Here is a 14544-nt window from a genome sequence, read left to right on the forward strand (position 1 = left end):
CTTTCACATGTGGAAGTTTGGTATTTTCAGTTCAAATGTTGTCATGCCGGAATCTTTCACCCTGAAGTGGAATGGTTAGTCTCCTAGAATTCCACATCTGGCATTCTCTCCCATTGCCTTCTCACCTGTGATGTTTCCTCGAGTATTTTTATGACAGAGAGTTGATTTCAAGTGTTTTGGAAACCTGAGTAAAGCTGGCCTTAGAGGTGTGACCCGGGGAAGCTGGGAAGTGAGAACTTCTCTGCGGAATCAGAGTGAGACTTGCGGACGCCTAAGGGGCTGTGTGGCTTCACACTGGGTGAAGATCATCCTTTGCCTTTTTGCCCTTCGGTCACACCCTTTTTACAGATTTGTTTTTCCACATTAGTCTAGAAAATAAGAATCAACCTCTTTTCTTCTTCTTAGCTGAAAGGACCCCGTATTTTGTCTCCCGTTCTTCCCTAACCTCTCCCTTTCTCACACTGCTGCAAAGTTCTTTAAATGTCAGGCAGACCTGCCCCGAGTCCGTCACAAGTTCCTGTTCTCCGAGGCTAGACTGGTTCACGGCTACTCCTCTGGGTCCCAAGCTTTGGCAGCTCCCCAGAATGCTTTCCAAAAGTAGCAGAACCTTTTGGGACCTTCAGAAGGCCACTCACCCCAAGTTCCTGATGTAGTTTTATATAAAAGGTGGTGGTGGTGGTTCAGTCCCTCAGTCGTGTCTGACTCTTTGTGACCCCATGGACTGTAGCCTGCCAGGCTCCTCTGCCCATGGAATTCTCCAGAAAGAATACTGGAGTGGATTGCCATTTCCTCTTCCAGGGGATCTGCGCTACCCAGGAATTGAACCTGAGTCTCTTGCATCTCCTGCTTTGGCAGGTGGATTCTTTACCACTAGCACCAGCTGGGAAGCCTGTATAAAAGGTGGTTGGAGGGGGGGACAGGGTGTGGGGAGCAAATATGATTGCATTTGGTTCTGTAAACTCTTATCCCTGAATGTATTTCGAATGAGATGACCTTCAGTGATTGTAGCGGAGGAGAAGCCCGCATTTTGTTTCCATAGCAACGATTTTTAGGCTTTAGCTGACTGTGCACACGTGTCCACAGTAGACAAGCATGTACATGGCACACACATTGCTGAAATCAGGGCGCATTGCCACGTCTCCCCTCGAAATGGGGGGACAATAGCTAGGATAGAACACATGGGCTTCCCCGGTGGCTCAGACGGTAAAGAATCTGCTTGCCGTGCAGGAGACCCAGGTTCGATCTCTGGGTTGGGAAGATCCCCTGGAGAAGGGCGTGGCAACCCACTGCAGTATTCTTACCCAAAGACTCCCGTGGACAGAGGAGCCTGGCGGGCCACAGACCATGGGGTCGCAGAGAGTCAGACAGGACTGAGAGGCTGACAGGAGAGCACATAGATTCAAGAAAGGATACGGTTGTTTGGTCAGTGTGTTCAGGGCAGCTCAGGCCTGCTGTGATATCCCAGTCTAGAACCTTCCAGAACCAAAGCCCACGTGGTCACCCGAGGAGCCCCTTGGCGCACGCCAGCCTGTGTGCAGCAGTGGCACCTCTAACAGGCAAGCTCGGTGTGCCCTTTAGAAGCCGGGCTCCTCTGCTGCTGAGATCTGATTCGACGCTGCCGCTGCTTTTATGTATGTATGTGTGTGTGAGAGATTAAACATTTTTCCATCTCACGTTGGCAGGCCTGAAGGCGGGAGATGAGATTCTCGAGATCAATAAGCGGGCTGCAGGCACCCTGAACTCCTCTGTGCTCAGAGATTTCCTCACACAGCCGTCCCTGGGCCTCCTGGTGAGGACCTGCCCCGAGCTGGAGGGAGGAGCAGAGCTGCTGGAGAACCCGCCCCATCGGTTGGACGGCCCGGCCGACCTCGGCGAGAGCCCCCTTGCCTTTCTCAGCAGCGACACAGGTATGGCTGTGCCCTGGGGCTGCCCCTCGCGGCCTGCGTCTTTCTGTGGATTTCCTGCCCCTGTGAGATGCCTGAGGAAGATGAACAGATTACTGAGCTCCCATGTTGAGGTGTAAAGGGGCTGGAACTTACATGCTGGTGGAATTGCCGCTTGGCTGCAATGGAAAGCTCTGTCGTGCTGCTACTATTTGCCCTTTGTGGGAAAGATAGGTAGATGGAGCCCACTATTTCTTGACTGTGGGCGGAGATGCAGAGACGCCGAAGTGCCAGGAGTGACTGAAGATGCTGGGCTTTGGTCCTGCCCCTGCTTCCATGGCACATCTCCTGTGTCGCCCCGGTCCTGTGTCTCCTTGTGTGGAAGGGGAGAGGATGTGGACTGAGAAGCCCGGAGTGGACATATGCCCAGAGCTGGTGTTTGGTCTGCTTTTCCCTGGGGCTCTTCTGACCTTGAGTCTGGAGATGAGCCCATTGGCAGAAACCCCTCCCCTGCTCCATCTGCTGTTTTTCCTGCTTATACCTTTCCTTCCACTCCTTCTGACAACCTTATGCTCACTCTAGAAGGAGCAGCTTGGATGCTCCCTGCCCCAGGAAGCCTTCTGGGACCCCCACCGAGCTCCATCCTCTGGCTCCCCAGACATCTTTCACGCGGGCTTTCTTCCTGCAACACTGTTCTTGCTTGCGTCTCTCCATCTCCTGAGTTTGTTTCCCGGGACTGGGCTAAGAGCTTCTTCACTTTTAGGTGCTCATTCTTGTTCAGCAGGAGAATCTGGGAACAAGCCCACAGGTGAATAGATACGGCTCTTGCTTAATCTCGCCGTGATCTGTTCCAGAGCTGGGGTGGCTTTTAGTAAGCTGGGACTGGGGACTTATTTTTAAAAGTTGGGTTAAAAAAGGTCTTCCTTTCCCACTTCTGAGTGTAGGTACTATGAGTATTCTTGTTTTGCAACGTCCCTTCTGAAGCTCGGTCAATAAGAATATATCACACCAGATGCCTGCTGATAGTTCATCCTCTTATTGAGTGGTTCCCTGGGAGAATTCGACAAGTTGAGTCTTGAGAGAATCAATCCCAATCAATTGTAGTACCCATATGCCCATCATATCTTTAGGAAAGCATTCCGGGGAGCTGTGTCCCGTTTTGTTTGTTTAATTGAAGTATAGTTGCATTACAGTGTTGCGTTACTTACCACTATACAGCAAAGTAACTCAGATATATATATGTTTAGTGTGAGTGCTTAGTCCTGTCCGACTCTTTGTAACCCCATGGACTATATAGCCTGCCAGGCTCCTCTGCCCATGGAATTTTCCAGGCAAGAATACTAGAGTGGGTTGCCATTTCCTACTTCAGGGGATCTTCCCAACTCAGGGACTGAACCCATGTCTCCTGCATCGGCAGGCAGATTCTTTAGCATGGGGGCCACTTGCTGCTGCTCCTGCTGCTGCTGCTAAGTCGCATTAGTTGTGTCCGACTCTGTGCGACACAGATGGCAGCCCACCAGGCTCCCCCGTCCCTGGGATTCTCCAGGCAAGTGAACAGTCGTGGAGTGGACTGCAGGTGCCATTCTCCATTGCCTCCAATGCATGAAAGTGAAAAGTCAAAGTGAAGTTGCTCAGTCGAGTCCCACTCTTATCGACCCCATGGACTGTAGCCTTCCAGGCTCCTCTGTCCGTGGGATTTTCCAGGCAAGAGCAGTGGAGTGGGGTGCCATTGCCTTCTCCACTTGGGAAATGTAAATATATAGGAGGCCTGACGTGCTGCAGTTCCTGGGGTCACAAAGAGTTGGGTATGACTGGGTGATTGAACAACAACATACATATATATATGGAGACACTTATACATGTGTGTATATGTATATAACATATGCATGTATATATATTCTTTTTCACATTCTCTCCCGTTGTGGCTTGTCACAGGATATGGAATATAGTGCCCTGTGCGCTACAGTAGGACCTTATTGTTTATCCACTGTGCATATGCCCGTTTGCATCTGCTAGTCTGAAACACCTGCTCCTACCCTCTCCCACCCTTCGCCCCTGGTGGAAGATAACCACCAGTCTCCTCTCTGTCCCTGATTGTGTTTCTATTTCGTAGATAGGTTCGTTTGTATCGTATTTTAGATTCCACATATAAGTGATATCAAGTGGCGTTTGTTTTTCTATTTCTGACCGGGGAGCTGTGTATGCGTAAATGATAGGGAGTGAATACCAGCAAGGCTGTTCTTTTACGTGACCACAAGATGGCAGGCTCAACCCCATAAAACTTGGTTCACGGTGGTTTCTGTAAAATGACCCAAGTGAGGCATGTTGGGTTACATTAGGTTATTGAAAGGGTTTTATAAGGTCTGGGTGTACATACTACAAATCACAGTGTGTGCTCAACCATTTTTTGGGTGTTTTCTCCTGTCTCAGTTTTCCCTGTAGGTTATGGGTATAAATTAAGGGTTGGCGAATTAAGACGCACTGGCCAAATCCAGGCTGTGGCCTCTTTTTATAAATAAAGCTTTATTGGAACACCGTCACACCCATTCATTGATGTTTTGCCTCTGGCTGCTTTCCCATTTCAGTGGCGGATTTGAGTAGTTAGACTGGATACATGGTCTGCAAAGCTGAAAATACTATCTGGCCCTTTACAGACCTCTCATATAAAGTGTGATTGACATTGCTCATGATTTGTTCCTTTAAACACAGTCACTGTTTTGATATATTTCTTTCTTTTGAGAAAAGATTTGTGTGTGTCTCTGTGTATATGCATATACACAGTTTGCGAAGTTTTAAGACTTTTCATTAAAAATTTTTTTATTTTAAAGATGTGTTTGTACATAGGTGCCTGTTTTGAGAATATCTGGGTATATTCTGGGTACATAGCCTTACCCTGTCCACAGCTGACCCATACATCCTCCTTCAGACCAGATGCCTTTGAAATCTGTGTGCTAAATATACTGAACCTAAATGTTGTTTAAACCCATTAAAACTTTTTTATTTTGGAATCATTCTTAGATGATTTATTTGTTTGTTTCCAAATCATAACTGGGCTTCTCTGGTGGCTCAGAGAGTAAAGAATCTGGCTACAATGCAAGAGATCCAGGTCCGATCCCTGAACTGACAAGATCCACTGGAGAAGGAAATGACAGTCCATTCCAGTCTTCTTTCCGGGAGAATCCCATGGACTGAGGAGCCCCGAGGGCTACAGTTCATGGGGTCACAAAGAATCGGACAAGACTGAGTGGCTAACACACACACAAACAAATCATGTCTTGGAATCAGCATTTAAGTATTTGCTCTTAATAATTAAGCTGGTTGCTGAAAGTTATATTGTTGACTGTGACATGCTTCTGTCCTTATGGTTTAACATTCTAGTGTAGTTCTTTGTTCTTTTAACTGCTTCACCTTTTACTATTTTGTAGTGATCAAAAACCCTTCAGAATCAAGTGTGCTTGGTCAAGTTAGATAATCAACCTGGTTCAGAAATACAGCGTGAAGGTAAAGTCACAGTGTGGGTTTCCTGGATGTTTTCTAAATTGGTTTCAACATTATTAAGTTCCAGAAGCATTCTCAAATGCTCTCAGCAGCTGTAGCTCCATCCCCTTGGCCAGAGGGAAGCAAGACACTCAGGCCCCCACCTGGGTCCCAGCCTGTTTGCTTTCTGGTTGTTACCATTTCCTTGTCCACATGTGACAGTGGAAGATAAAAGAGGGGGCAAGTAAACAGGATAAAACAACCTGAAAGATGGTCCGCAATGAAGCAGAGATAAAGCAGTGTCCACAGGCAGCTGCAGTGACGATAGAAAACAACGGAGAAACTGTGTACAATGGGCAGGCTGGACTATAGCCTTAGTCTAAATTTAGAAGTAACTAAAAATAAGAAGCATCCTGAGTGACAGATTTGAGATTTGATGCGGAGACCATTTTAGGGTGGTCATAGTGAATGTGAGGCCACGTGGACAGAGGGCCTGGCCATGTCCACAGGCACCCCGGCTGGTGCCTCTCTGCAGGAGGTTTTACCCGGTGAATTGCCCCTTGTAGCAAGTCCAAGTCTGCGAGCTTGGCCCTGATCCTGCCCTGAGAGTTCTGATGGAAAGATGTGATTAACTTTCCGGGCTGGATTCTTTCTGAAGCCTTTTTCATGGAGAGGTTTGTTTCCTTGATGTAGAAACCTCACTGCCTAATGGCTTAAGTGGGCTGTGGAACCAGGTTCCTTGGGAATGAGTCCCATGTTGATCTTTATTAGCTTCATGACTTTAAACAGATTATGGTTAAGCTGTGCTCCGTGACCTCATGCCTACAGTGGGGATTGTGCCATGCTACTATCAAATGAGGCTGTTGTGAGGAATGATTGAGTGATTAAAGTGTTCAGAATAAGTCCTAGGAGGTGCTCAGTGAATATGCATTCAAAGCACAGTGTCTTAACAGTGGCGGGAAGGTTCTCTGACTTGTAACCAGGGGCTGCTGTGTGTTATTCTCCTTACTACTCCACTCCACTTCTGTCTACACCAGGAATATTGTCTGAGAACTAAGTTTATGAAGTATACTGAAAGCAGTTTCCTTCCCTGGGTAGAAAGAAGTAGATTCTACTGTCTAGATGCTGAGACTGCTGGGCCCCTTTTCAGAAATAGTGATTCCCTTGGTCTGGGGCAGGGCTTGGGTATGCATTTGTTAGGGTGCATGGTGGCTTAAAAACTTTCAGGTGATTCTAATGTGCAGTCAAGGTTACTTTCTTAGGTCACCAGCTCTCTCCTTGGTTCTTGGTCCTGTTTTTTGTCTGGGTGAAATGGTAAGATGATTGGAATGGTACGGTCCCACGCAGACCATAACTGGGTGTTTGTGGATAACTTTCTGTTGTCTGATTCATTGAGATTTTTGTAATGACAGCCTGCTAGGTGATCTTTATCCTCCTCTTCCTCAGTATGGGAAGGACACTTCCCAGTATGGGTTGCTGTGTTGGTTTGGAATGTCAGAGACTGGAAGATAGATTCCATCCTCAGGGTTCCCTCTATAAGACTCAGTTTCCATTCTTGGCCATTGGCTATCCATGTGTCCTTGTGGAAATCTGCCTGGGGCTATTCTTCATCTTTTTTTTTTTTTTCCGACAGTTGTTGAGGTCCATACCGGTACGAAAATGGGGGAAGGAGGTCCAGACAGAAAGCTTGTTGCTTCAGTGGCTCTTGTTTTAGAAAGAGCCTTGAAGTAAAGGGGAGGCTGGCATAGGAAGTTGCAAAACTGTAGTTTCTTTGAGCTTCCCAGAAAGCCTCTCTCATGCTCCTGTGTGATTTATTTTGAATTATGATCTCATCTGGTGCTGCTGCCATTTTGGACCAGAAAATTCTTTGTTGTGGTGGGCTGTTCTCAGCCTTGATGTTAGTAGTTTTCCAACAAACCACTCTCAACTAGTCCTCATAACCCTCTTCCCCAAATTGCGTTAATCAAAAATAATCTTCAGACATTGCTAAATGTTCTTCCAGGGTGAAATCTTTCCAGGTGAAACCACTGGCCTGGTTTATTAGAATGTATACCTTCACTCCTCAGCGAAGTATTATATGAACATCAATATAGGAAAGCAAATCTAATCTAAAATAATTTTTGAAATAACTTCGATAAAACAAAAGCCCCTGATATCATGCCAGCTATAAGAATCATAATTGAGAGGGCATCTTTGATGTCTTTCCAGGACTTCAAAACGTCTGTTTGTCTCTCTTACTTTAAGTTCTGTCCTTAAGGTTCAAGTACATTTGACTTTTGTGATGGAGGCAGCTTGGCTTTATCATCCCTAAAATTCACTTGACCAGTTGGCATAAAACAGATGCCCTTGCTTAGATCAGCAAATAGTTTATGATATTACAGTGAAGGGCTTCCCTGGGGGCTCGATGGTAAAGAATCTGCCTGACAAAGCAGGAGACACGGGTTCAAGCCCTGGGTCAGGAAGATCTCCTGGAGAAGGAAATGGCAACCCACTCCAGTATTCTTGCCTGGGGAATCCCACACACAGAGGGGTCTGGCAGGCTCTAGTCCATGGGATTGCAAAGCATCAGACACTACTAAGCGACTAATCAACAGTTACGATGAAAGCTCAGTGAACTAAAAGTGTTAGTCACACAGTCGTGTCCGACCCTTTGTGACCCCGTAGACTGAAGCCCACCAGGCTCCTCTGTCCGTGGGATTCTCCAGGCAAGAATATTGGAGTGGGCTGCCATTGCTTCTAATTTGAAAAATGGCCTTTCCAGAAGTTGAGCTGGGTGGGTTAAGTGGCTGTGGCCCGCCCTAGCCCCTACCCGTTAAAGGCAATTAGGGTGAGCCTTGGGTTTGGAGAGTCAGCCCCCTGGGTCCGAAGCTGAGTGGAAAGATGGCCATCTATGGTGGGCACTGGTAGCCCACCTGCAGGAAGTAGATTAAGCAGCCTTTGCTGTAGCAGGAAAGGCTTCTGTGATAGCCAGGAGAGTTAGGGCGTCTCGGTCAGAGTGGGGGAAGCCGATCTTTGATTGGCCCAGCAGTGCAGGCTTCCCTGCTGTGCCCGTGAAATGCAAGGTTCTGTTTCTGGTTGGCGTTCCATGCACATTGTGTGCAGCTCCATTCTGCAGACAGTCGGGAGGGGCCACATAGAGAGAGGAGCTGCCCAGACCTGTCTTCCAGCAGACAGGCAGGGTCGCGTTCTCCAGACTCCCAGATAGCCAGGTGCACGTGGCCTTCTAGGTGTCTGTTGGAAAAATGTGGAACCATGTGCATTTTGTAAACTGCTGTGTGCGATGTTTACTGTCACCCAGCACAGGGCCCGCTCCCTAGGGCCCTGCTGGGGAAACCCCAACGCCTAGTCCTGCCTTCCTGCTGGTTCTGATTAATGACACCGTCAAGTCTTGAGTGTGGAAAAACAGGGTTGCTTCGGAGATTAAAAGCCTCCATTTGTATAATTTTAAAGAACATTAGTGGATTATAGTTTGACTTTCACAACAAGCTGATAGGGGTGGGAGGAACTATATGTACAGTTTTTATGGATTAAAAAACTGTTCTGTGTAGAGAAACAGACTCTGGGATTTTGTGAAACATGGTTGGAAAGAAATTGTCTTTCAAGTTAAAATTGTAGTGTTTTTCCTCCCCTGCCTTATAGAGTATATATAGCTCTCCTGAGGGTTTTTTTTCCCCCTTTATAATTGTTTTGATTTTATTTTCTTAGCTTGAGGGAGGGGTGAGTATTTATGTTGATCTTATATATTATGAGTGTTTTTATGGAATTCTTATATGACAGTAAAGTGGCTGAAAAGCAAAGCAAAATCATAGCATAAGGATTGGGTTCCAGCTCAGTGTCTTTACTGTGTGTGTGTGTGTGTGTGTGTGTGCGCGCGCACGCGTGTGTGCATGCGTGACATGCACACTTAGTCGCATCTGACTCTGCGACCCATGGACTGTAGCCCACCAGGCTTCTCCATCCATGGAAATATCCAGACAAGAATACTGGACTGTGTTGCCATTTCCCGCTCCAGGGGATCTTCCCAACCCAGGGACAGAACCCATGTCTCCTGCGTTGGGAAGCCCCAGTGTCTTTACTGGCCATGTCTAACCTTTCCTTTTCCCCTTCCCCTCAGTTGTTTTTCACTCACAGATCGAAACTCAGGTGTTAATAAAGACCTTTCAAAAGTCAGTTATGATTGGTTCTTCTTTGGAAATGTTTGGAGTATCTCTTAGTTCAACAAACATTGTTAATATATCTCATAAGGCAAAGATCTTTTTTGCCTTCCTCTGTTAAGTCTCTAATGGTCTTGAATGGAACCTGAGTGAATGTACCTCATCCGAGTAAATTAATAGAAATGTAAGCTTACACGCATGTGTTTGTTCTTCTCCTAAGCTCATTGTTTTCTGTCCTGATAATGGTGAGTGGGACGTGCTAGCAGCAGAGGTTTCCTTGGTTACAGAAAGAGTTCCATTATGATGTGAAAATAATTTTAAGAAGCAGAAAAATGATCACACCTGTTCACGACATTGGATGTTATTTATGGCAGCTTTTGGGATGGCCTACGGGTTCTGTCCTGCTGGGCTCAGCTCTGCCCTGAGGTTCCCCATTCTCTGAGGCCGCCCTGTGCTCGGTCACTCACTCGTGTCCAACTCTCGCAGCCCGCCAGGCTCCTCTGTCCATGGGATTCTCCAGGCAAGAGTACTGGAGTGGGTTGGTGTGCCCTCCTCCAGGGGATCTTCCCGACCCAGATCTCCTGCATTGCAGGCGGATTCTTTACCGAGCCACCCGCCCTGCTTATCCTGTGTTTAAAAAGTGGGGTGTGATTGACATATAACATTAGTTTCAGGAGTACAACATGACGAGCCTACGTTTGTATGCATCGCTATATGACCTGCACTGTGTCTAGTTAACATCCACCAGGACACATACTTCCTTTTTTTTCTTCCTGATGATGAGAGAGGTTTACTTTCTTAAAATACAATACAGTATTATTAATTAGTGTGTGTGTATGTGTGTGTGGCTTGCCAGGTGGCTCAGCAGTAAACCCTGCAATACAGGAGACATGGGAGGCGTAGGTTCCACCCTTGGGTCCAAAAGATCCCCTAAAGAAGGAAGTGGCAACCCACTCCAGTACTCTCGCCTGAGAAATCCCATGGACAGAGGAGCCTGGCGGGCTGCAGTCCACGGGGTTTGCAAAGAGTTGTACGTGACTTTGCGACTAGACAACAACAAATGTTATATGTCTCCATGCCTTATTTATTTTTATAACTATGCATTGTTACCTTTTTATCCATTTCACCCACCTGTCCCACCACCCCCTACCTCAGGCAATCTTCAATCTATTCTCTGTGTCTGTGAGGGCTTTTGCTTTTAGATTCTACATATAAATGAGATCGTACAGTATTTTCTCTCTCTGACTTATTTCACTTAGCATAATGCCCTCAAGGTCCACCCATGTTCATACAAATAGTAGATTTCCTTTTGTTTTTAGGTCAGTTCAGTTCAGTCGCTCAGTCGTGTCTGACTCTTTGCGACCCTATGGACTGCAGCATGCCAGGCTTCCCTGTCCACCACCAGCTCCTGAAGCTTGCTGAAACTCATGTCCATCGAGTCAGTGATGCCATCCAACTGTCTCATCCTCTGTCGTCCATTGGTTTTATAGCTGAATAATTCTCCATTGCCTACTCCCGCTCATCCTTTGTCTCTTTAGTTTTGGCCCTGTTCCGTCTCTGTGGTTCCAGGTATCACTGGCATCTCCTTTGTGCCATGTAGTGATGTGCAGGGTGCTGGGGAGAGTGGAGGTGGGACAGGCAGTTTCCTGTTCTTCTTGCTTCTTCAACTCGCTCTTAGCCTATCTTCAGTTCTCTGGAGCTGTCTGCATGTGCACTGGTAAGTAAATGGGGACAAAGTAAATAATTCCTTCAGTGTCTGCTGTTAGAGGAAAAGTCTCTTGTGGTGAAGGAAGCTAGAGTAGGAAGCTGCAAAATTCTGTTTATATGGGGTTGCGTAGAAACTCAACAATGGTGTTCTATAAACCTCTTCCTCTGGGAGGTGTTCAGAGAAAGCCTTGAAGTGTGGGAGCAAGAACGTGGCTTTTCCTGGTCTGATTCCCTGTTCCTGCCATGCTGGTATCTCTCTTCAGCTCTCTTAAAGGGCACCACTGTCAATTCCTGCCTCTCTGGCTTTCTTTGATGACTTAAGTTCCACTAACCACGTATTGGTTATCTACTGCCTTGTAACAAACCTCAGGAAACCACCATTTAATTTGCTCACTGCACTCAGCACTTTGGGCCGGGCTCAGCTGGGTGGTTGTTCTGCTCTCCTTGCCTCAGTCACTCTCGTGGGCTGTGCCATTTGGGCTTGACTGGGGCTGGGTTAAACTGGCCTTTCTGACATATTTGGTGATTGGTTGGCTGGACCCCTCTTTCTTTGAGGTCTTTCATTCTCAAGAAGCTCCCTTGGGGGTTTCATTGTATGATGGTCCAGCATTCCTGGGGGATCAGACCCGAAACTGTACAGCCACGTAAGACCTTAGCTCAGAATTCACATATCACCACTTGGGTCGCATGCTGCTGTTCACATCAAGTCACAAGACCAACCCAAATTCATGGGGTGTGGAGAGAGACACAGAGATCCAGGCTTAAAGGAGCAGGAAGAATCATCACTGTTGTCTTTGCTGACTGTCTAACCATTGCCTTTCTCCTCTTTTATTAATTTTTATCTTCAGTTAAGGGCAGAAGCAGAGCCAACGGGGTAAAAAAGAATATATCTTTTAGAATCAGATAGACCCACACTTATTGAGTCTCAGGACTTCTTTTCTATTCTAGATATTCATACTTTTGCCAATTATATGTGTTGAAGATAACCTTTCGCAGTGTACAGTGTATCTTGTTGCCTTCGTGTTGCCTTTTGACAAGGGAAAGTTTTTAATTTTAGTAAAATCTGATTTTCTGTTTCCTAGGATTTGTGCTTTTTTCTCTCTTGTTTAAGAAATCCTTCTCTCTCTCCCCTGGATAACAAACATTTTCTTCTGTTGTTTCCTGCTGAGAGATTTATATTTTGAACTTTTCCCTTCTTGGTTCATACCTCCCTGGCACTGATTCTTGCCAATGATGGGAGTTAGGGTCCTGCTCTTTGTTTCCCCACGTGGGTAGTCTGCTGTCTTAGCTACACTGTCAAATGTTCCATTCTTTTCCCCCGGATCTGCAGTACCACATCTGCTGTGCATCACACTTCCACACATGGGTGGGGCTGTTTCTGGGACTCTCTGTTCTGTTAGCCTGTCTTCTTGCTAATTCTGCACTGCTTTGTATTACTGTTAACTTTAAATGCATTCTGATATCTGGTAGGGAAAGTATCCCAGTCTTGCTTTTTCTTTCCCCGCCCCACCCCTCTAAAACTGTCTTTGGTATTACTGGCCTTTTGCTCTTTCATAGCAAATTTTGTTCCAGAAATAACGCTGCCAGTGTGGTCTGTCTGAATTCAGATCCTTCGCTATTTGTTGAGATTTATATTATAGCCTCATATGTGGCCTGTTTGCCTACACTGCTAATCTTTGGAAAAAAACATGCATCCTCAAATTCTTGTGTATAGGGTTTAAAATACACTGGTGGGCCAGGCTCAATAATTCTTGATGTTTGCCGCTTCTGTAGTCTGACTAAGTCTATTTTGTCTGGCATTTGGAGAGCATTCTTTACATTTGCCTGATTTTCTACCCTGATACTTTCAGCCTTCTTTGTCTTTTTTGTTTAGTCTATTTCTTATGTATAGCATGTAGGTGAGGCTTTGTGTGACATTATTTCGGTTTTTATCTAAACATGAAGTATAATATTGAGTTTAGTCTACATCACATTTATTTAGAAGACCCATGTATCTGGCTCATTACTCTCATCATATTTTGCCGTCTCAATCTTGTTTATCCTTCCTGCCCTTTCTAGGCCTCTTTTGGGTTGAATTTCTAAATTCCACTTTCCCCTTTCAACTTATACAATCTAATTATATTCTATTCAGTGGTTGCCCTTAATTTTTGGTTTTTCCCTTAAAATTTTAATGTCTCCTGAAGCATAAAAGGATCATGAAATGATTTAAATACAGTCACCCACCACTGCTTTAGTTTCATCTTGTGTTTTTGGAACAAATGCCTTGTGGGTGTATGTGTGAAGTGTTGTGACTTGCCTGTTTGTATTGTGGTGTTCAGCCGCTCAGTCGTGTCCAGCTCCCTGTGACCCTGCGGACAGCAGCACACCAGGCCTCCCTGCCCTTCGCCATCTCCTGGAGCGTGTCCTGTGTGTATATCAGCTCTTATTTATCATTTCACCTTGTCTACCAGATTATACGTGTGTGTGTATACATATTTTCCCACCCAAAATACATCCTTTAGAGAATTTTTAAGGAAAGTTCTGTATTAGTAAGCTTTCTCACTCTTTGTCAAATGTTTCTTGTAAATTTTTCTTCTTGAATACTATTTTGACTTGAAATTATGTCAGTTTTATGTTGACAGTTTGAGAATTTGAGGATGTCTATGTTTTAGTGAGGTAATGTCTTCAAATAGGCCTTTCAAATGTCTTTCTTCAGTTTTATTCTTATCCACTGAGTGCTTAATTTCAGTGTTTATAGCTCTTATTTCTAAAAATTTTACAAATTTACCTAATCTTTTTTGAAAGTCTCTTTTCTGTTGTTCCTTTTTCTTTCTTTCTTTCTTTTTTTGAAGCATACTCATTTGACAATCTGAAAATTACAGTATTATTCCTAGGAAATCTCCTTCTCCTTGTTGTGGCTGCTGCGTCTCCATCATGGGGAGCTGGTTCTCCTTGTGTTCTGTAATGATGGATTGTGGTTCTTGTTGGACCAAGCTTATGCCTGACCATTAATATGAAACCATCATTAAGGGTGATTCCCTCCAGAACAGACTTGTTTTTTGCCTTTTGCCAGATGCTCTTGGAATACAAATTCAGAGAGACTTTAAGGCAGTTTTTCATCTTGAGTATCATGTACTGAATGTTTGCGTTCCGCCAGAATTCCTGCATTGAAGTCCTAACCCCCATTGGGAGGTTTATTAGGAGTTGGGAGCCATTGGGAGGTAATTAGGTTCAGATGAAGTTACCGGCTGGGGCTCCCATAATGGGATTAGTGTCCTTGTAAGAAGAGGAAGAGAGACCAGGGCTCACCCCTCTCACCTTGCACACACAAGGAGAGGTTGTGT

At 45.6% G+C, this 14544-nt stretch overlaps 1 protein-coding gene across 7 annotated transcripts in view; it reads left to right on the plus strand.

Annotated features, from left to right (window-relative positions):
- Positions 1 to 14544, plus strand: part of TIAM1 (TIAM Rac1 associated GEF 1) — a 461928-nt gene that overhangs the window by 386188 nt on the left and 61196 nt on the right. For all 7 annotated transcript variants that reach the window (XM_060403824.1, XM_042229680.1, XM_042229684.1 and 4 more), the window contains one exon: positions 1683 to 1907. In XM_060403824.1, coding sequence (XP_060259807.1) covers positions 1683 to 1907 — 225 coding nt within the window. The remainder of the gene's footprint in view (positions 1 to 1682; positions 1908 to 14544) is intronic.

The sequence above is a fragment of the Ovis aries genome, chromosome 1 (assembly GCF_016772045.2).
Source record: "Ovis aries strain OAR_USU_Benz2616 breed Rambouillet chromosome 1, ARS-UI_Ramb_v3.0, whole genome shotgun sequence".
NCBI classification, from domain to species: Eukaryota; Metazoa; Chordata; class Mammalia; order Artiodactyla; family Bovidae; genus Ovis; species Ovis aries.